At 36.0% G+C, this 24,536-nt stretch overlaps 1 protein-coding gene across 1 annotated transcript in view; it reads right to left on the minus strand.

Moving 5' to 3' along the window:
* Nucleotides 1-240: 240 nt before the first annotated feature.
* The window catches only part of LOC149790385 (uncharacterized), a 165,279-nt gene continuing 140,983 nt past the window's right edge, over nucleotides 241-24,536 (minus strand). Inside the window, exons 26-35 of the mRNA XM_089972436.1 lie at nucleotides 23,674-23,783; nucleotides 21,660-21,776; nucleotides 19,544-19,705; nucleotides 18,683-18,811; nucleotides 17,946-18,076; nucleotides 16,733-16,864; nucleotides 15,639-15,762; nucleotides 12,866-12,962; nucleotides 2,576-2,683; nucleotides 241-1,645 (exon numbers count right to left, since the gene is read on the minus strand). Of these exons, the coding sequence (XP_089828562.1) occupies nucleotides 1,575-1,645; nucleotides 2,576-2,683; nucleotides 12,866-12,962; nucleotides 15,639-15,762; nucleotides 16,733-16,864; nucleotides 17,946-18,076; nucleotides 18,683-18,811; nucleotides 19,544-19,705; nucleotides 21,660-21,776; nucleotides 23,674-23,783 (1,181 nt within the window). The 3' untranslated portion in view covers nucleotides 241-1,574. The remainder of the gene's footprint in view (nucleotides 1,646-2,575; nucleotides 2,684-12,865; nucleotides 12,963-15,638; nucleotides 15,763-16,732; nucleotides 16,865-17,945; nucleotides 18,077-18,682; nucleotides 18,812-19,543; nucleotides 19,706-21,659; nucleotides 21,777-23,673; nucleotides 23,784-24,536) is intronic.

The following is a 24,536-nucleotide window of genomic DNA, read 5'->3' on the forward strand; positions in this document are numbered from 1 at the left end:
GCTTTCTTTAAGAGTAAAATTTGTGCAAAGTGAACCAAACTGTCTATTGCACAATACTCTTTTTGAATGAGTAATGGGTGAGCGAATTCTGTTCTGGAATTTCTTATTGTTTCTTAGCGTCCATCGTCATCATCTCGACACAGATATCATTGTTTGTCCTTGGGTCTCTGTTACAAAACTATTCATAGATTGGGATCTTTTCCACGCAAATGAATTATAATTAGAAAGCGGACACATAGGTATATGAAAATGATTTTATTAAAGTAACGAAAAAGGGTAAACTGAAACATTTGTACAGTCATTACTAATTGATATTTAATGTTTCAATTTAGTGTACAGATACATTTTCGGTGAGTAAAAATATTTGATAGTTATGCTGTTGGAAATAGTAAGGTTTAATATTGGGTTATGGTAATATTTGAAATAAGTCCATCGATAGCTGTCATTTTGGTGGTAATAGTAAGATTACAGGATTATGATGCGTTCTATCAGTCTCACGTGTTTATGTGTATCCGGTTTGCACTGATTTTACTTTTTGCTTATTTTAAGCATAGCAAATGCGATTGTAATTACATTTATTTAATATTATAGAATTCAGTTTTAAAACCTCCTTGTCATGAATATTGTAAAGAACGTACATTATTGCTTTCAAGAGTTCGATACGACGCTATGCACATTGTTAATATTTTCGAAATTTTCAAATGAGACGTTTGCATCATTTATAATATCGCAAAGTTTACTGGTTTTTCAAAAACACGCAATTTAGTTGTGCTAAGCAGTCATCCTTTTCTAACATCGAGGTTTATTTAGATTCTCTGAGTTCAAAGAATACAAAATATGAGATAAAACATAAAAGAAGCCGGGAAAAACTTGTATTGCATTTTTAATCGATTTAACATCACCAACTAATTGCTAAAAGCTGGTTCTTGTTTTAAGCATTACTCTGAGCACTGAATTTGGTAAAATAATACCAAGAAAATGAACCAGACTAGGTAAAATGACCAGGGCGGGCTTGGGAGGATATCGAACTAGCTAAATTTGGATTATGAGTTTTGGTGCAAACACAAACTTAATCAATTAATAAATCATGTGTGTGTGTGTGTGTGTGTGTGTGATCACAAATGTATGAATAGTTCATTATTACGGTAAACCTGTCATGATAATAATTACATTAAAAAATCTCCAGTTTTTAAAAATGTTACAAATGCATTTACACTGACTAAACAGAAACAGAAGCATACTCATCGACGCCATTCGAAAACAAAACAACAGAAACAAAAACATCTTTGAATTTTGGCAGAGACTGAATAATGCAGTTATAAGCTTTATCACTAACAATACTTATGTAAAACTTAGCTTGGGGATGATATTGAAAGTTCATGGAAAACCACCCGTGTCATACCATCCCATCTTACCTATCTATTTATCCATTTCTTTGATAATCAGTCAATCATTTAATTAATCGATATTAATCGATATATCTATCAGATATATGATACAAATAAAGATACTCATTAAAAAAAAATATAGACAGCAGGCCAAGATACTTTTACAAAATCTATCATGACCTTGTTTTACTGGATGAGGAGCTGTGAGGGGTCCACGAGACAGGCATCTTGTAAATATTCGGTGGTAGCCGGTCCATCTATTTCAACAGAAAACAAGAAAATACGTTATGCTGTTAAATGTTATGATAGGATACGGTGTGAGCGTGTTTGTGTGTGCATTAACTGAATGTATTAGTTAAATATATGGGCATAAAAGTGTGCGACAAAACGTTATAGTGTGCCTTTCGTCTGAAGCAATATAGTTTGGAAGTATCGTGTATTGATTGAATTGCAAGTGTGCATTGCTACATTGCTTTTCATCTCTTCTGTGCATCACGTGACCTTCTGTATTTTACGCCTAGGAGTAAATCATTATATTTTATAAAGAATCGCGTAGTTGTAACTTTACCTCAAACAATTTTGTTTAGTTCTTCAACTAGAACAATCTGACTTGCTGTCAAATATGCGTATTTTCCTCAGCAAATATGCATCGATTTTCCAGTAAAATACAAAAGTTGCACGAAAAAAGATCCCCCAACCAAAAAAAAAAAAAAAAAAAAAAAAAAAACAGTAAAAGCTCACAAGTGCCCAGTGATATCTGGTAAATAACAATAACATCAGGACTTACATTTTGAAAGTTGAACATTATATGCTGTTTGAAATGAGGGAGATCTCGATAGCAACTAGAGGAATTATTCCTTCTGGAGATGAGTCAATACTCGAAGCAATAAAATGCTCTTTTCATGTATGTTTAATATAAAATATGTTAAGTATGCATATACACTGTTGTACGAGCCCAGATGTACCTAAAGGAATAAGAAAGAACAAAAATCAAACAGTATAAACTATTCTTTCGACTCAATCGACCATTCCTCTTATTGGCAGTGCAGCAGTTATTCGCGTTGTTGGATCTAACTTGAATCTAATTAGCAGGAACTCGGCAATGAATCGCCGTTGACAAGACTTTAAATAAAGCTATGATTGTACAAGAAAAAAATATATAAAAAAATAACTGGTGCTGTACTTACCGAGGCGGAAGTAGTCCAACTGTCCGACTTCCTGTCTTGCGGATTCTACAGCGTGCTTGGCAGCAAACAATACCGAGCAGCTCATGCACATGGGCGGTTCACCAACCGCTGAAATTATAATGTTTTAATCATCTACAATCATCTACATGTGCGAGAATCTCAAATATATAATAACAAATATGCCGGTAGAGACAAGAGTAATCTAAAGACCTCCTATTTTCATCCATGAGACAAAGTAATCAACCTGATTTGCTAATCTTACATTTGTTATCTCACACTCATCGTCTCAGCCATGTTGTCCACACTGCTTTTGAAAAACCCGTCTTCTGCTTGATGGAGTTGTTTTAAAATCGAACAAACGCCAATAACAATAGATATGTACATTTTGAGACAGACACACACACACACACACACACACACACACGCGCGCCCGCGCGCGCGCGCCATGTCGAGATATTTGATCCTCAGACAATATTCATCAGTGGCTACAAAAGTCCAAACTCTTTCAAGAGCTACCGTAAAGCCGGCAACAACCAGAAACGTGTCCCGTCAAATTAGTTTCTTCAAACTTTGTCAAACACACCCAATCCGCCAATGTTTAATCAAACAATAATGCGATTGCAAATGAAAACTCTTGCACTTGTCAATCAGAGTAGTTAGTTCATCAGTCCACACGCTATTCCACAAGATTTCCATGCACTAGTAATAGCAACACTTGTCATATTCTCAATACAAAAAATATAAATTTCCAAGAAAGTCATGAAATAGAAATCATATCAGTCACTACACATTGCGTTAGAACTGTACCCGATCGCTCCGGTGGCCTAGGCGGTTAGAGCGTCCGCCTAGGATGCCGGAGGTCGCGGGTTTGAATCCCGGCCGAGACATACCAAAGCTTTATAAACATGGTAGTAACAACTGCCTTGCTAGGCACTCGGCATTAAGACGTTAGTGTTAGGACTGGTTGGCCTGGTATCATGATAATGTGACTGGGTGGGACATGACGCTGCATGTTTGCGGCATGATGCCCCAGTGCTAAACATCACTATAAATCGCTATAAACTGCCACACGATAGACAGGTAGCGATATGACTGAAAAATGGTTAAAGCTACGTTAAAAATCCAAACACACACACACACACACACACACACACACACACACACACACACATAACTGTACCTAGGACTATACGGCACAGTCTTGTATCGTTGCCTGACATAGAAGGTTTTCCAAATTAGAACTGATGAAACTTTAAAGTTAACCTTATTAAAGAAATTAATTACTTATTGTTTATTCATATGATATCAATCGATTAAGTGTGATAAAAACAGCAATAATATCATATATTTTTATGTTTCTATTTTCTCATGCTTAGATCTTGTGTGCTTAGGATCGATAGGTCACCCATTTTCCCTCATTAACATATTCGTATTAATGCGCGATATTTACAAAACAATACTTCCAATACATAACAATTATAACTTTTTTTTATTTTTTCCTTTTCTAAGAGCGGCATGAATAGCTTGAGTCTAATTAGATAATTATTCAGATTTTCATAAAAAAGAATTAGATGTTATATAAACATCTTGGCAATAATAGTAGCTGATTAATGTTATAGGTGTTGAATCTGATAAATATAATACAGAAATACAGGTCGTTTTGATCTAATTGGAAAAAGTTGGGTGAGACAAGTAATCTATATGGCTGTTTATACCATCACAAGGAATTCCCCAAAGAGATTATATTATTCCCCAGTCCTTCGCTTATTTCAGCTTGAAGGGTTGTACAAGAAACAGTGTCTAAGATTTGGAGATATCTTACTTAAAGTACTATGTGGTCCAACAATTTCAATTTTTATACATCTCATGTTGCACATTGTTTCCATGGTTACATAACAACTAATGAATGGGGGAAAATTCAAGCAACAAAAGGCACCTATACGCACTTACTTGACACGTGTACCGAGTCTGGATGAAATACCTTGAGCGGTTTGTGATTGTCGGGAAACGAAATTTTTTTTACTAATTAATATAATTTTATATATCTCGGAATAAGTTTTTTAATTAATAGCAATCATCACTATATCATTGATCACCTCAAAGCGTAAAGTTGTTTCCGAAGAATTACAAATTCAGGCAGTATCACTTACCACAACATACCCATGTACTAAGGAGACAGACGGACAGATGAGCGCTTAGGACGGACAAGGTAGATTACAAATTCTGGCATAGACTGCGTGTAGACTCGTGGGACTTTTGTCAGTTTATGTCAAAATATGATACAATTTGCTCGTCAGAAACAGGGTCCATTCATGTTTATAAGTTAAATTTAGTAGGGCATAGAGACGTATTCTTTGTTTATATGAAGTTAATCCATGAAAACGTCAAACGTAATAGAGAGCTTTTAACATTAAAAAAAAAAAATTTGAAAAATAATATCAAGTTAATAAATTCAAAATGATATTTAAGCCTGCAGCAAAGTGGATACAATTTTTCTTATAATCTTCAAAAAGATATCATCACCTGTGAGTTAGCCAATGGAAATACAACTTTCAGAAAATTGAACGTGAATCAAATCGATTGGCACACACTGATGCTCTTCAGCTGCACTGCTCGGTCACCCAAAATCGAAGATATAAGGCTTCTTCTGTCTGGCTGATCAAATTATCGAGTATAGTAATAAGACAGGTCACCAGAACATGACCCCTAAGCGGTCGCTGTCAGATCTTCACGTACGACAGCGGAGATACAATCTTAACCAGATTGGAAAAATATTGAGGTTGATAGTCATAATGGTAAAAGGAGTATTTTTATGGGGAAAATTACCAATATTCTGGTAATTGTTTTCATATTTTTGTGTAAAGCAACTGGAGCGAGAATAGGTAAAGAAGGCTTTTAAAGGATGAGATTGGTAAATTTGCCCACACCTGTTCTCGCGGATGTAGTGTTATAGCCTGTATTTTACTATTTGATACTACTGCTTCATTGCTTTCAGATTTGTCAGCCCATAATTTTGCATTGCGTTCTCACCATTCACCGTCAGAGACTGAATGCTGAATATACTAAACTTAGGTAACACTGGGATCCCCAACCTGTTCTTATATTTCTTTAAGAATAATACAACAGCCATTATCAAATATTTCTGTTAATGATCCTGGTAGCGTATGAGAAAGTCTGACTCATATTTCAAGGTGTCATAGAAAAATAATTAATAGAGTTTACTTCATCGATTATAGAACCAAATCAAATTAAGTATGGTTTGATAGGGAAGGCAGCTATAGTTATATGCGTTATGTAGATCAGTTCTCTATGTAATGGAAAACTTAAAGACAGGCAAATGGATCTGGCATGCTACCCAGTTTTACGCGGTTATTTCCATCATAAGGTGTGGTATTAAAAATTGCTTATCCAGCCTGCACCCTGGAGGTAGCTGTACATGCCTGCTGTAAGATAACATGATAATTTTACTGATGTTTAATAGAAACGAAAATTTACAATAAATGCGCAAAAAAGACAAATTTCCAACTCAAGAAAAGAAACGTTCACATGAGTTATCTAGTTCGAAAAGTTCTAATCCCAGAAATGTTTTGGAAATTGCTTCAAAACGATGAAAAGTGTGACTTCTGCTTAAAGTATTTCGCCGAAAGAGTTTTTTAAGCTATTGCATAATCAAAACAAAACCTTGAGAAATGACGGAGCGAATGGTTTTGTACGAGATGAAAATGACAGATCGAATAGTTTTGCACGAAATGTAAATGATGGAGCGAATGCTTTTGTACGAGATGTAAATGATCAAGCGAATGATTGTGTATGAGCTGTAAATGACGGAGCGCATGGTTTTGTGCGAGATGTATGTGATGGAGCGAATGATTTTGTACGAGATGTATTTGATGGAACGAAAGATTTTGTACGAGATGTAAATGATGGAGAGAATGATGTTGTACGAGATGTAAATGATGCAGCAAATTGTTTTGCACGAGATATAAATGACGGAGCTAATGGTTTTGTAAGAGATGTATGTGATGGAGCGAATGGTTTTGTACGAGATGTAAATGATGGAGCGAATGGTTTTGTACGAGATGTAAATGATGGAGCAAATGATTTTGTACGAGGTGTAAATGACGGAGCAAAGGATTTTGTACCAGGTGTAAATGACGGAGCAATGGGTTTTGTACAAGATGTAAATGATGGAGAGAATGGTTTTGTACGAAAGGTAAATGATGGAGCAAATGATTTTGTACGAGGTGTAAATGAATGAGCGAAGGGTTTTGTACGAGGTGTAAATGACTGAGCAAATGGTTTTGTACGAGATGTAAATGATGGAGCAAATGATTTTGTGCGAGGTGTAAATGACGGAGCAAAGGGTTTTGTACCAGGTGTAAATGACGGAGCAATGGGTTTTGTACGAGATATAAATGATGGAGCGAATGGCTTTATACGACATGTAAATGACGGAGCAAATGGTTTTGTACGAGATGTATGTGATGGAGCGAATGCTTTTGTACGAGATGTATGTGATAGAGAGAGCGAACGGTTTGGTACGAGATGTATGTGATAGAGAGAGCGAATGCTTTTGTACGAGATGTATGTGATAGAGAGAGCGAATGGTTTTGTATGAGTTGTAAATGTTGGAGCCTATGATTTTTTACGAGATGTATTAAATAGTTTTGTACGAGATGTATGTGATGGAGCGAATGCTTTCGTACGAGTTGTATGTGATGGAGCGAATGGTTTGGTACGAGATGTAGACGATGGAGAGAATGGTTTTGTACAAGAGGTAAATGATGGAGCAAATGATTTTGTCCGAGGTGTAAATGAATGAGCGAAGGGTTTTGTACGAGGTGTAAATGACCGAGCAAATGGTTTTGTACGAGATGTATGTGACAGAGCGAATGGTTTTGTATAAGTTGTAAATGTTGGAGTCTATGATTTTTTACGAGATGTATGTGATGGAGCGAATGGTTTTGTACGAGATGTAAATGACGGAGCGAATGGCTTTATACGAGATGTAAATGAAGGAGCGATTGGTTTTGTACGATATGTAAATAATGGAGCGAATGATTTTGTACGAGATGTATGTGATGGAGCTAATGGTTTTGTACGATAAGTAAATGATGGAGCGAATGGTTTTGTACTAGATGCATTTGATGGAACGAATGATTTTGTACGAGAAGTAAATGATGGAGCGAATGATTTTCTACGGGATGAAAATGATGGAGCAAATGATTTTGTACGAAGTGCATGTGATGGAGACGAATGGTTTTGTACGAGATGTAAATGACGGAGCGAATGGCTTTATACGAGATGTAAATGAAGGAGCGATTGGTTTTGTACGATAAGTAAATGAAGGAGCGAATGGTTTTGTACGAGATGTAAATGAAGGAGCGAATGGTTTTGTACGAGATGTAAATGAAATAGTTTACTAGGTACAACCTTTGAACACCCAGTTAAACAAATAACAGGACGAATAATAAGAGTCCCAAAATTTCCAAACACTATGGCAACGCTTTTCTTTACAATGTGTATTTAAGAAAAGGAGTTGAGATTCGTAGATCCTAAAAATGTAACATTTAATGCAACAATTAATTGCCGTCATTTTCACAAGCAAAGAGGGTCGGGTTTAACTATATTCAAACTGGGTGATTCTTATAATTATAATGCATGAAATTAAAGAGGTATCAGTTTGACATCAGAGTTCATGGCCAGTATTGTAAACGAAAAACGTTTCAATTGAGCAAATGAAAATGGCAAACCATTGGATACACAATTTGCTTTGAAGAACGAAGTGAGAACAAGGGACAGTATATCTGGTTCACATTTTTTCACTAAGAAATATTTATCTCAAGGTAGAAGGGTTTACGCTGTTTTGTTGATTGTTAGAATGGATTGGATTATGTTTACAGAGATGCTTTGTGGCTGAAGATTATTAATCAAGGTGTAAATGACAAAATGTTCTTTGCATCATGTAGACCATTGTACAAATTTCTGAGCATGGAGTAGGTATAATACAAGGTTAGCTTTTGTCACCAACACGATGCTTATCATTTATTGAAGATCTATATATATCAGCGCAATATACGGAATATATCTCTTTACAGAGTTAGACGAACTATTTTTTCTTTATTTTACAGTTTATGAACTGTTTAGTTTTATTTGCCAAAAATATGGAGGGTTAACAAAACGTTACGGATAATTTGCACAATTACTGTAATAAATGGAACATGAATGTTAAAACTAAGGTGATGGTTTTAAAAAGGTGGTCTATTAAAACAAGGTGAAGTATGGAATACTACCGGGAATAGCATTCATGTGGTTGAAAATTGATTTACTCTGTTCTTCTTTCCTCGAGAAATGGAAAATTCTCTGAAGCTCAACAAACATTAGCTTATACGGCCTTGAGTGCATTTAAATGCGTAGCGTACTTAAATTATAAAGACTGTTTGAAACTGTTGTCTACGTTTTGAATCATGCAGCAAAGACATTGGGTTTGTCCAGGCTGGGAAGTTGGCTGTGTATAATAAAAGTTTAAAAACATATTTGTTAATTATAAAAATATTTACTTGTGATCTTAGCATATACTGCGAACATGGAAGACTCCCAATTAAGAACTTAAAGTTAGTTGGGTAAATAGTTAAGTTGTGTAAATAGTTAAGTTAGGTAAATAGTTAAGTTGGGTAAATAGTTAAGTTGGGTAATGTTAAGTAAGGTAAGTAGTTAAGTTGCGTAAATAGTTAAGTTAGGTAAATAGTTAAATTAGGTAAATAGTTAAGTTGGTTAAATAGTTAAGTTGCGTAAATAGTTAAGTTAGGTAAATAGCTAAATTAGGTAAATAATTAAGTTAGGTAAATATTGGTGCAGAATTAAAACATCTATGAATGGTAATCTGAGTACTCAATATAGACACTTATTTATTGAAAGTTAATCAACAAATAGTATTAAATGGGCTACACTCATAAACGAGTCATTAAACAGGATTGGGTTTGGTGAACATTTGGATGTTTCCTGTTTCAGTAAATTAGTCGAATGTTCGGGCACAAGGGACTGGAACAATAAATTGAACATTCTGATAAACTGTCTCTATTCAAACACATGAAAACATATTTAGGTATCAATGATTATTTTCAAATTCTTGTGCTACCATAATCATAGAACAAAAATTTACAGAACTCATAGAAGGTATGAAAACAGTATAATTGACAGAAGGTATGAAAACAGTATAATTGACAGAAGGTATGAATCCAGTAAAATTGACAAAAGTTAAAGTTATGTGACAAACATGATACTAAAGATGAATATTCTATTTCTATATTGTGTCCAGTATTTAGTAACTTACAAAGTCACTTCTGTAAACACCGCCCACGTAAAGGTGCACAAAATTGTTAATTTCTAGTAATAAGAGAACAAAATGTTCATTAGATGAATTTGTTTATAAAGCGCTTAAAATAATATTGTTTTGTTTACAGCAATTTGTTATACAGACTGTTTATATTTGTTTATCCTCTCCTTTCTAGCTTGTATTTATTAACTTTCTAGAGTTTCTGTTTAACGTTGTACGCATGACCGTGCAATATTTGCAGTTTGTACGCTAGGAACGTACAGTCCAGGATCATGTATCTAGGATCATATACTCAAGGATCATGTACTCTGGGATCATGTACTGTGGGATCATGAACTCTGGGATCATGTACTCTGGGATCATGTACTCTGGCATCATATACTCTGGGATCATGCACTATGGGATCATGCACTATGGGATAATGTATATATAATCATGTACGCTGTGACCATGCATTCAAGGAGCACGTACTCGCGGATAATGTACTATAGGAAAATCCACTCTAAGATCATGTACTCTAGGGTCATGTACTATAAGGTTATGTTCTCTAGGATCACGATAACAGATCCATCACAAGTCTATCCCATCAAACATCTCTTGAGTGAAAAACGAGGGATGAAGAGACCATTCCGTTTGTATTAGTTTTCGCTGGACAATGAGTCCACCATTACATTAGCCAGCTTAGGGCATGTCGAACTTCGACGTGAATTAGTCGTTGAGGATACCAATTTAGAAACTCCCATCCATGAATACAAATGTTTGGGGACATGATTCCGCTTTGCTGTTTGAGATCAATCACCACAGTGGAGTTGTAGAACAGAATGAAAACTCAGTTCAAATAAAGGTTCTCGAGCCGCCAATGCCAAGCTTTCAAAACGGTTTTCATCTCGAGCATGATATGTAAATAACAATCCTGATAGGATCACACTCCTGTGGCATCCCAAAATGGCAGGAGACGTGCTCCCCCAGTCCTCTGTGTTCGTATCAATACCGATCGCGATTGCAGGAGGTTATACTTGTATAAGTACCCTCCAGTTGAGACCAGAGTGGCTTCCATGCCTTTCAGATGCAACCCCATGTTGTGCAAATTGTGAAAGTTGATCCAATGGTCAATAGTCATTGTGATGGAGCCCAGGAACGCGACTATTATTATGACGCATGCTGCCTCATTGAGTAACCTCACCATGCGAAGGAATTCTCTAGTAAATGCATTGCTCTGTATAGGCAAGGAATATACCATTGCATTAATTCACTTCTCGTTCATGGAGAAACAAACTATTATTTACTTGAACATTGATTCCAGACCTAGTCGACTGGAATCTTGAAAGGGCACGAGGTCGAAGATATCCTTGTTGACAAAGAGATTGAGAATGAGAAGGAGTGTAACACGCAAAATCATGCTTGCACCGAAACATAACTAGCCTACTGTTTTTGTATGCAAATCACATGACTTAACTTAAGCCGTGTGAGTGGGCCATAAAGTCAACTCTCTTGTAAGTCCACTTTTATTGTGTAGTCTCTGCAGAGGACGGAATTTAGAACCGTTACTGCATTTCATCGTTAACCCATTAGCGTAAAAAAAATGCATTGAATACGCTTAGGGTGACCAATCAAGTGATAAGTGTTATGTTTATAGCTGACGAAACTCTGGACATAGGCTTTGGAGGTGCGCTGAATGTGATAGCGAGTCCCCCGGAAACCATTTGTTGGGTCCACATGTCGTCGTGGTAAATCTTCCCCATTCGGCAAAGAAAGACTGAGGCCTTCCCTCACCTGGATCTGTGATAAGGGGGACGTGAATGTCTGCCATTTGAGATATAGATAGAGAGGGTCTCGTGGAAACGATGGTGGAAACGATCCCTTTGATTCTTTCCACTTAGTTCAACGGTCGTAAATTCTTTCAAAGGATTGCTTCCCTTTGACCTCTGCTCTAGAGAGATCCCTACAAAAAACTGTTGGTTGCATTGCAAATCCCTCTGCTGTATCTGGTACTGTAAGGGATGGAAAGAATGAATCTTTGGTGACTTGTTGCGAATTCCGTTAACCTGTTAATTAAAAAGGAGATTAGATGAATAATGTTACGATCGTTGCTTGGCCTATAAAGGTCATTAAGAAAGGTTGTCGTAGAGAGCATTGCATCTTGTTCCATCTGCTGGAAGGTCATAGCTGATGTTACGTGCTTGGCCATAGCATGGTGGGCCACTATGTTTACGAAGTTAATAAATATATAAGCATGCTTCCGTGTAAGTCCGACGAGATTCGGAGCGGGAGAGGGTAAGCTGTGTTCGGCCTATTGAAATAGATATTAGATGAAACGTTGATCCCACGGTCATGACGTTACGAATCAACTAAGGGGTATCGAAGGTAGATTCTTCTGTAGACAGTAATCACTTGATGTTGGAACTCTAGACCAGACAGGTGAATTGCACAGTAATAGCAAATACGTTAAACGCTATTCCGAGACATATCTAACCCGGTTTCGTTTACAGACAAACAGACTGACATAGCTTTGACAACATCCCCTATACGTATCAGACGTGTGTGTCTGTGACATAAAAATCTGCTGTATTAAATTAAGTACGAAGCATTGTTTTGTACTATTAACTAATGGGACAGAGACGGCGAAAACGTTATTATCCTTTCGGCGTATGAGCAAGGAGAAAGCGACATGAAAAATACTTATTTTCTTTCTGGCATACGACTTATTTCAACAATATGTTTTGAATCATTGTACAAGTATATACTTTCGGCAGAGAGACTGTAATAAATTTTCCTTCAAGTAAGAGAATCTTCAAAAAATGATTTCGGAATAGGGGCAATGCAGCCTAGCTTAGTAGCTTTAATAACTCTGGAGAGGATTTAGACTTGATATAATCTTATTTGGGGAGGATTGTTTTCCCCATCCGGCGGACATGTATCTCCATTTTGTGATGATGAGAATGGTGTATTAATACCTTTGGATCTAAGCACTCCAAGAGGGTTGGGGGCATTCTTGAGAAGGTTCACCCTGAAGTCCACAGGGATGTCCTTTCCTAGTGGCGGCTTGTATTCCTGTATATAAATAACAAAGAATTAAGCATCTTATGTCTAGCGTGATGTAACCAATATTTTATTGTGGATCTATTTTTTTTCATAAAAGTAAGCACTTTCCTTTGTCAGCTACTTGCATGTACATGATTGCATAATTGACGGCGTTATTTACTCAAACATTGCACGCTGTGCTATTCAGCAGCGAAAAGACCTCAAAGTAAAATGATTAAAAAGAAATAAAAATCACTGACACGTGTATATTTTTTTTAAAAGAAAAGTGAAATTCTAAATTACGACAAAAATTCTTCATTCGATAAACACTCGCTGTCTTGCTTATTCGTTGTTTATGTCCACTTTAATCGGATCACAGAATGACATTCATATTAACGCATGTAAATCTTCACCCTCCCCAAATTGATCAAGCAAACTAATTTTTCTTCTATATTCATTAATTGCTTCTTGCAAGAAAAAGATTTATTTATTTATCTATTTAAATACATGACATAAAAAAACAATAATTTCCGGAACCTTTGGGCAATACCTTGGGTCTATACATTAGTGATGACTACAATTATGTGTCTACAAGAAGCTCATTGGGATGCAAAGTACGATTACATACAAAATCTTATCGATAGTCATGTATAATATAATTCCTTTTAAACTACTCAGTACGATTTTAATTTGTCTTATTAAAAGCATGTACAGAACGTTGTTGGGAACTGTAGAACAAGTATGAAAAATAAACATTAAATTTGAACCTTCAGTTACGTATTCACAATCCAGTGAAACTCGGGTCTTTGAATAAATTTTCATTAAAAGGTAAATCTAGAAATCATACAATTCTATCTCGGGAGGAGCACAGCACGACACCTATTATAGCTGAGTGTTTCAGGTTATCACATAAAATGGGTGTTTCAGGTTTTCATTTATATCTGGGGTTTTCAGGTTATCCATTATATCTGGGTGTTTTAATTGATCACATATCTTGGTGTTATAGGTTATCACATATTTTGGCACATATCTTGGTGTAATAGGTTATCACATATCTTGGTCTTACAGGTTATCACATATCTTGGTGTTATAGGTTATCACATATTTTGGTGTTATAGGTCATCACATATCTTGGTGTTATAGGTTATCACATATTTTGGTGTTGTAGGTTATCACATATCTTGGTGTAATATGTTATCACATATTTTGGTGTTATAGGTCATCACATATCTTGGTATTATAGGTTATCACATATTTTGGTGTTATAGGTTATCACATATCTTAGTGTTATAAGTTATCACATATTTTGGTGTTATAGGTTATCACATATCTTGGTGTTATAGGTTATCACATTTTGGTGTTTTAGGTTATCACATGTCTGGGTGTTTAATGTTATCACTCGTATCTAGATGTTTCGAGTTATCACTTATATATGGTTGTTTCAGGTTATAATAATAATAATAATAATAATAATAATAATAATGAGGACTTTGTATAGTGCCTAATCTTTAGAAGCTCTAAGCACTTGACAACATTAGACAACACCTAACAAAAAACATATAAAATGATATGATTACAAAAAACAAACACCATGAAATTAGAAAACATAAAAATATGCTGAAAATATTTAAGGTAGAAAACATTATTAGGTTTTTAAGTTTGTTCTTGAAGTCGAAATAACTGAGTTTTAAGAGTACTCTTGAATGGGATCACTCTGTCTTTGTGTCTAAGTTCAGTGGGCGATTCATTCCACATTGCTGGGCCCTGGTATAAAAAAGACTGTTGTCCATATGACTTCGTTTTCATAGTGGGATCATTGAGTATACGATTGTCAGAAGAGGAGCGTACGTATCTTGCTGGTGTGTACACATGGGTGAGGTGGGATAGGTATCTTGGACTGGAGTCCATCATTCAAACGTAGCACAGAGAACAAATTTTGTGTTTGATTCTGGATCGAATGGATAGCCAGAGTAGGGTACAGAGCAGTGGGGAGGTATGCTCTGATTGTGGTACTCTAAGTATGATCCGAGCAGTTGTGTTTTGAACTTTTTGAAGTTTCTGGAGTAGATACTGAGATGAACCAGACAGAACTGAGTTACACTAGTCGAGTCTTGAAAGTACTAATGAACACACAAGTGTTGTAGTGGCATCAACTGAAAGATATTTGCGAATGGAGCTGATGCGTCTCAGCTCAAGATATGCAGCCTTACACATGTTCGTGACATGCTGGTGCAATGTGAGCGTACTATCCAGAGTAACACCTAGGTTTCGTACTGACTGTGTGAGTTTAATGTTGGTGTTGCTGATATTTATGGTTTGAGGTAAAGGATGTGAATGAGAAAGTCTTTGTGTTGTGATCACTCATATATAGATGTTTTCAGGTTATTATTGATGCAGCTAAGGTAAAGTTCGGTCTTTAACTTTATAGCTAATAATAAAGGTTAATAGCTTAATCGGCGGCACTGCCCATATGATATATCAAAACATTCCCCCAAAGACTTTAAAATACGTGTTTATGAAAAATAGCAGATATGCGATGCAATATGACTTTCGTCTTACGTTTAGAATTATGGCGAATAAAGCGAAAATGACAAAGGTTTCCACAACTTTGAATATGGCGCGCTTTCTTTAAGGAAACTACAATCACTGTTGCAATACGTCATGAGAAACGGACATAAATACTGGAGGAAAATCCATACTTCTTACCCACGTGCTGTTTGTGAGGAGTCGTCCCGTTTGAGGATCGTATTTCAGCTCTTCCGTCATCCAGTATCCGATAGCCATGACAAACGATCCTTCTACCTGGCCAATGTCAACGGCTGGATTCATACTAATGGAGGGAAACGATCAAAGTATACGTGGATATTTATGTTTGTATGTGAAGACTGGTGAGTATTGCTGATGTAAATTCATTTCAAACTCCAGATAATTTAGATGGAGTGAAGAACAAGTGTTAGGTTTAATGCGGATGTTAATGTAAGAGATGTCAAAGAAGTCTCGTTGTAACACGTGTGATTTTGAGGTTAAGACGTTTCTATTAATTTCCTCAGAGCATTCTACTTTCAATTTAAATTCCAATTCGAAATGTCTGTTCTGATTTTTGAGCTCTTGGATAAAGTGAAATGTCATTAACACTCGTAATATTCCGATTTTGAAGAAAGTTAACAAATTAAAACTTGTACAAAACTATGCTCAAACAATTTGTACCCACACGCGCTAAAATATAGGGAAATGAACAAAGTATGCGTCGATACTTCTGTATGTATTTGGGGATTGGTTCATTTTGCTGTTGTAAATTCAGACTTTTAGTATTTTAGGTGGAGTGAACAACAAGAACTTGGCTTATTGCAAATGTTCTGGTAAGTAGCATTATATAACTCTGAGAAAACCCTCGATTTGTGAATGTGCTCGATTTTTTTTTTTTTTTTTTTTTTCTCCTTCTCTTATTTTGCAGATATCGGTACCGGAAATAGGAGTTGCGTCTGCAAAGATTCAACCAAACACGTTAGTGCTCGCTTATGATTGGAAAGTGTTGTATTTTTCAGAGCAACAATCCGTGTCAGTTCTTTCATTGGTTTATTTTGTTGGGAAAGATACTAAAATTCGAGCCATTCTACAAGGCCTACTTTTAAGTTCAGACTATGGTATTATTTGCATAAAATAAATTCACTAGCTGTTAAAATTCTAAATATGAAAGCCTTCAGATTCTAATTTTTTAATTCTTGGAAAAATGCACTCGCTAAAACGTTTACATGCTTTGCATAACAGTTTTCATTATCAATGCATCGATCAAAACGTACCTTTCTCCGCAGTCATAGATAATATCTACACGTGAGATCTGATGTTCTCCGGTCAATACATCCACTTCCACCTCTGTACACGTGGCACCGTACGAGTAGTACTGGAAAACGTCTTTGGTAACCGGAGCAGCCCTGAACAAATTAATAAATATACTTGATATCACGCCTAGAGGCTGTGACTCCAAAGAAGCATGTTTTGCATAGAGTGGATGGCTACCAATGAAGCAAAGTTACTTTGGTTGCTATCTGATTTAGTATCCATGGTAGCTGCCTAACATCTTGACTGACAGGAGATGCTAGACACATGATACGCTTCTTCTATAATAACGTAATTAGTCACGACAAGTGGTATCACTTAACCTTGCCTGGTGTCGCATGTTTAAGGTGTGACACAATCTCTATTATTTATGTTGGTATGTGCCGATAATTATTGTTTTTGTTTTACATCATTATTAAAGCTCTACTTAGTGAATTTGCCTGTAATCATAAGATACACGCATGGATGAAACAAACCTGATTCTGGCCATTTTCGTGTGTATTTATTAAAATCTCCATATTTGGTAGGTCTTCGTATGCTGTACAGAGGAGGCAGACGTTTTGGATATTACTGTAGTATTTGATACTATTATAATAAGAACCGTGAGTAAAATATATGTATTAGTTTAAATACAGTGACTAACTGATAAACTTGAATATATAAATTAAACCTCATTGTTTGTGAATGTTAAACCGTACATTAGATTTATTTGCAATATAAGAGGATTCTTTCGTACTACCTTCCGGCACTTTAGCACATTAAAAGTGTTTTCCGATACTGAAGAGTAGCTATCCACAATCAAGCGAATTTATTATCACTGTCTAATGTAATTAGAGGGAGGCTAACTAACCTGAAATTCTCATCACCATGAGACGGACGAATAGGATTTTAAAACACTAGCAATCAGCACCCCCCCCCCGTATCTATAAAACTCAAATTTGCAAAAGCAAACAAAGAGGCGATCCAACCAACAGAAAAAGAAATATATAATTTACAAACCTTAATAAAACACGAGATTATGCACAATATAATTCATATTCCAACCTTATTTCAATGTTTTGAGATCAAATACAATAAAGAACGATTGCACGAGATGGCATAATATACTGTCTCTCACTTTTCTGAATGACGATGGTGGGTGGGGAGTTAGTTTAAGCAAACTACGTGTTTGCATACCATGATCTAGCCACAAGGTCGATTCCCTCCACAGCACATTCCTCGACGACCTTTAGCCATGTTGGGTCCGTGATCTTGGCTTTAACGGGCGCCATCCTCTGTAAAAGATCTTGGCAGCAGTTGACTACGCCCTGAATAACACAAATAAAAGCAGGTCACTAAATAAAGATACATTAATTAAAGATTAACTGTTATTAACGATATCTGTGTAAAACTGATTTCTGTGCGTTTATATTTGTGTCTGATCTAAAGAAATGGTAGCGGACAAAACGAGAACTAGCACTGATCAAAAGTTGCCACTTTTGTCATTAAATTAGAGACTAAACACACCTGTCTTACACTGAGTTCCTTATGGGACGGAGGAAATCAATCTCTTTCGCCTTTAGTACCTAATCGTTCTTTTTGGTGGTTAAGCGACTGGATAGCTGCCCACTCATTGATCTTTGAGATTTTGACTTTCAGATACATGCGATTTCAAATCATTATGTAACAGATCCATATTGTTACGTGTTATGCAATAGATCCGTATTATATTGTGTTATGTAATAAACCTATATTATGGTGTTTTATGTAATAACTCCATATTATATTGTGTTATGTAATAAATTCACATTGTAATGTAATGTAATATATCCATATTATGCAGTGTTATGCAATACATCCAACGTTATGTTATCTTATATAGAAATACTTCACAAAGTCTCTGGCGATACTGTCGGCTCACAAGTTATTCAGACCTGACAACAGCTTTCACTGGTGATGCTTCCGCCGGTAGTGACACTGTTTGCTCCTATGATGGAGTTGCTGGCCTTGACATTGATCATAGAGATAGGGATTCCTAATTCATATGCGCACACCTGCGCCACCTTGGAAAAAGTATAATATTTTCTTTGATGAAGAGGAGAAAATAACACAGAGAATGAACAAGAAGAACATTTTGATAAGTAGATTCTGTCCTACACTATACGGGTTTTATAAGGTCAATAAGAATAGCATGGGCCTTATTTCAGTCAACCAAATAGATAACAGAAAATTCAACAATATATGAAGGGGTCTAACATATTGCATTCAGTAGCAACTGTTCAACATATATACTGATGCATTTTCATAATTTTATAAACACGTATACATGTGCAAGAAAATTCACGTGATACTCGATAAAGCAATCGTAATTTATGAATTTCTTTATCTAGACGAAGAAGCAGACAGGAATAAGAACGGATCGAAAAATCGCACAAATGTTGAGAAAGGCATATAAAGTAAAAAAATAAAATAAAAAAAACCCCCCAAAAAACAAAAAAAAAAAAAACAGGAGCGGCAGTTAATCATTCTATTAGCACACTGTCGGGCTTTCAAAGTATTATTAACCGACCTGTGTGTTTTAACCATCTCTGATATTCTCGAGCCTTAGGAAGATCTTCAAGATGATCACCGTGGCTGCCATACTGGATGTAAGACTAGTAATCTTCTTATTAAAGGTCTGAGTTATCGGCTGGTCGAGCTAGGACATAGCATGGTCGAGCTAGGACATAGCATGCCATTCGAATGACACTAAATATTCGAGTAATTTATTTTGAAACTATATTAGTATAATGTACCTTGGTATTGAGGCCTTGTCCCATTTCTATCCCGCTGTGCGTAACGGCGACCGTTCCATCACCGGCATACACATACACGTTGACACCGTAGTTTGCTCCGTGCCAAGAAATCCCAAACTTCATCGGGACAATAGATAACCCCTTCTTTTTCCATCGGTTAGCCTATTCAATATATAAACAATTTACCAATCGGCTATTTTCCTCCAGTTCATTATAATATAGTTATTAATATTTACCACACCTGTTTTGCAAGAATTTTGATTTGTTACAACTGCATCATGTGGCATAAAAAAACTAAAGTTATGTGTTCACAGCACCAGCAAGGAGCTACTTAAGTGTTCATGGATATATCTGATATGCTTAACTATGTTGGTAAAATATAGTTAAACTAATGCTATGTTAGTTATGTACTGAGATGCGTTATTGTTTAAATAACTATTTAAAACTATCAAAAAAAAAAAAAGATTAGAGGATTCATTATGTCATGAACCATGAAAATGAAATTTACACAATGCATAAACATCCTTTGCTTCAGCATGGGGTTTTATGCAGTGTGCACTTGATTTTTAAGCTTTGTGATTTTATGCAGCTTGTAAAAAAAAAAGCAACTATGAAGTTCAAATGTTAAGTCGACTTCTATAATTCTAAGTCACTGACGCTTTACTGACTCAAAATAATTTTCAGGAATCCAAAATAAGACTGCTTTTCTTATTAATTGCTGAGTGTTGTAACCATCTCTGATATTCTCGAGCGTTAAGAAGATTATCAAGATGACCCCTGTCGCTGCCATACTGGATGTAAGGTCGGTATTATTTTTATTACGGGTCAACTCGATATCATAACGCATCTTCAGGTGAAGACCGTATGTAGATATGCCCATCCATTCAAAAGAAGTAGCGATAAGAATATTTTCAAGATGGCTGCAATGGCGGCCATATTGGATGACAGCTTGTTATAATTTTTATTTATTGATGTAATTCGTAAGAAGCATTTTGTGAAATCCCGTATCAATGCCACCAATATTCATTTGAAGCACATTAACGATGACAATATATTCAATATGAGCACAACTGATGCCGCATTAGTTGTAAAATTGGCACCTTTTTTTTATTTAGAACCACATACATACCATAAGACATATTTTGGGTGAAAATCCCATGTAACTATGATCATTCATTCAGGACAAATGACAGTAAGAAGACTTTTAAGATGGAGGAGAGTTCGGCACCATTTTAATTTATGATCAACTATACATCATGAAAAGTCTTTTATTGGAAACCTCGCGTCTACAGAACTATCCATTTAGGAAGAGGTGCGATAACAGGATTTTCGAGATGGCCGCTGTGGCGGCTATATTGAATGTTCGAGCAGCACCGTTTTAATTTAGTACCAACAACACCGTTGAATGGCGTGTTTCTAAAGTTTCATGGCAGTCTTCTGAGTAATTTAACAGCAAGAGTAATAACAACATTGTGCCACCGATAGACGAACGACGGACAACACGCTATCTCATATATTTTCTCCTCTCTCTGACTGACAATATCAACGTTTGCTAAACATATGCTCCAAATTGGCACTGTTGTTAAAATTTTAGTACATGTTATCTTTTCACTTTCGTATAGTGACGCGAGAGAAGGGATATGAAAAGAATGTTATCGTTTCATATAGACAGAGTAAAGCATAGAGTTTGACGAAATTGCCGTCAGCGGTTTGAGACATCAAACAACACCAGGTGGTCGGAAGGACAGATGGACGAATATACAGAAGGTATCATAATATTTCTTCAATTATTTTGTCAAGAAAAAGTCACTGATGATAATTGTTGATTGAGAAGCTAGTGGACGTTATTGAAAAAAATATATATACCTCATTGTGGATAGAATTGCGAAACAAACTGTATACCTCATTGTGGATAGAATTGCGAAATAAAACGTACACCTCAATGTGGATAGAACTGCGAAAAAATGTATATCTCATTGTGGATATCATTGCGAAATAAAACGTATACCTCATTGTGGATAGAATTACGAAATAAAATGTATACCTCATTGTGGATAGCATTGCGAAATAAAATGTATACCTCATTGTAGATAGCAGTACCAAATAAAACGTATACCTGATTGAACACTTGGATATCTTGTTGTCTTGTTTGAACTTCAGCTGAGTCTAGCAAATTCTGGACAATTTGTGAAATGTTACAATATGTTATGATGTCCTTAGTCAACGGATTAATCTGAAAATAATAATAATAATAATAATAATAATAATAATAATAATAATAATAATAATGATGATGGTGTTGACGACAAATATGTCGTTGCTCTTGTTGATGTCGATGATAACGACAACGACGATGATGATGAAGAACATGTGAATATTTTGAATGCAGATTAGAAACTGCAAAAATTAAAACACTGACATATAATACAAAGTTTCGAATTTCTTTTAATCAGTGCATAATATATTTTGATAAAGAACCTATTTTTAAACTTTCATTGCTGTCAAATGGATCGGATTGCCTACGGCACATTCCAGTTATGGTGAATGACTTAATCGTATCAAAATAGCATGCTTTTAATTAAATGCTGATAGGCATTGTTTGTGTTGTTCTTTTTTGAGGTTGTTGAATATTGTTTGTGTTGTTTTTTGTTGTTGAGGTTGTTGAATATATTTTTAATTCGCGGTAAATTATTCTTCCGGTAACATTGAAAAGCAGGTATAAATTTAATTAAATTTAAGATGTACAGAAATGACTATACCATAGAAAGATGTCAAGAGCAACATCACCTAATAAAAAAGTAGAAACATAGCAGATCTATAGTGGAAGAGATTTCTTTTGGAAATGTATAACAGTCATATAGTAGCGTCATTTTATACTATTACTATAAGCATGTATTGGGTACCACTTGCTGAATAATGAACACGGAAGGAGACAATTGAAATGCTACTTTACATCTAAATCACGGCGGAATTATAACGCATATATTAAATTTTAGTACGTTGTAAAAAATAAAAATTATTGCCGATATATAATCTAGATTATGTGTGCGAAAATGAACACGGTTTGAAATATATGAAAAATTAAACAAAGGGTGTTACTTAATCCTGCCCCTCTATAATCTTGCTTTCTCTGCAGAACCACTTTTATAAGTATTTATTCTCTTTTCACTGGCATCTTCAATAAAACGATAATACATTTTGTTCTCAACACTGTCAGGTGAAAGTCACTGTCAACCCTTGACAATGTCAGATCCAAGTCACTGTCACCCCTGACACTGTCAGATCCAAGTCACTGTCAGCCCTTGACACTGCCAGGTCCAAGTCACTGTCAGCCCTTGACACTGTCAGATCCAAGTCACTGTCAGCCATTAACACTGTCAGGTCCAAGTCACTGTCTGCCCTTAACACTGTCAGAGAGTATTGTCAGATATATACACCGTAACGTAGAGGGCACTGTCAACTCTTAACACTACGAGGTCTAGGACACTGTCAGGAAACGGGTACTGTCATATATTTACACTCACAGGTAGAGGGCACAGTCTGGTCTCAACATTGTAACTCGAATGCAATATCAATTCCTAACACTATCACGTAGAGGACACCGTAAATTCGAGGGCACAGTCATCTCTTGACACTGTCAGGTCTAGGACACTATCAGCTCGAAGGTACTGTCATCCCGTAACACTCACGGGTAGAGGGCACTGTCAGGTCTCAAAACTGTAACGCAGAGGACACTGACATCTCTTGACACTGTCAGGAAGAGGCATTGTCAGCTCTTAATACTGTAAGGTAGAAAATACAGTCAGGTCTTACCACTACCAGCTAGAAGGCACTTGACAGGTGTCAACATTGTCAGGTCGGGGTAGTTTACATTATATCACGTATATACTCACTCATAAGTCGAGTCCAATTGCAAATAATATAGATCCTGAGCTGCCGTCGCATCATGCAGATCGATGTCTATGTTGTGTGCTCTGCTTACTTCTATGTATTACGTATTATGTAACGGCAGAACTGGACCTGTGCAGTTTACAGCTGGAATCAACTTGTAAGCGAATATGAACAGCAGATCTTTAGGAGAAACATGTCCCCTTTCTAGGGCTCGATAATACATAAGAAAGTTTACTAACCTGTCCTTGCTTGTACAAATTTATCACCCTTACGTCAGTAGGGTCCTTACTTAGGGACTTTGCCACATGTTCCATAATGGTTTCCATGATAAATATGCCAGGTAGAGATCCTGCAATATGGGGAAGAAAATCGTGATTCCTGCTTAACCATCAGTACTTTGACAGTTGAAAATCAGTTTCAACATACTTGAATTCCATGTTAAAACAATGAGAAAGTCAAGAAAGGCTAACCTATTGTTATACAATAATGTTTTCCTACTTAACGCATACGCACATACTCCAATAGCATAATAATACAATGTATATGAGAGAGTGCTCGCACCGTACATTTAAGAATAGGGTAATTGCTGGGGATATGATTGTGTAATTAAAGAAAATTTGTATGGGGATTTAGGAGGGCATTTATTAATTGTTTCATTTATTGTACAGTATAAGATAACCTCACACTTACGGTGTACTAAGTTCATACCAACATCAAACCTTCTGGACTTACATTAATAATCTCAATGACGTAGCTTATTACAACACAAATATTGTTCGATACAACGGACAAAGGAGAAAATCAATGCCCAAGAGTATATGGTTTAAAAAAATCAATATAAATCTGTGGAAATTATTAGCTAATGACTATTTTCCTACAAAAAAAATATTTAAAAAAAACAAGAAAACGCGTATGATTTCCATTTTATCTACATACCTGGTAAGAAACCGTGTATGATTAGCACTTTGTTTATATACCTGGCAAGACATCATCTATGATTGCCACTTCGTCTACATACCTAGCAAGAAACCGTGTATGATTGCCACTTTATCTACTTTTTTTTTTTTGGGGGGGGGGGGGGGGGCACAAAACAGATTGCCCC

The sequence above is a fragment of the Sinohyriopsis cumingii genome, chromosome 10 (genome assembly GCF_028554795.1).
Source record: "Sinohyriopsis cumingii isolate HCF-2022 chromosome 10, ASM2855479v2, whole genome shotgun sequence".
NCBI classification, from domain to species: Eukaryota; Metazoa; Mollusca; class Bivalvia; order Unionida; family Unionidae; genus Sinohyriopsis; species Sinohyriopsis cumingii.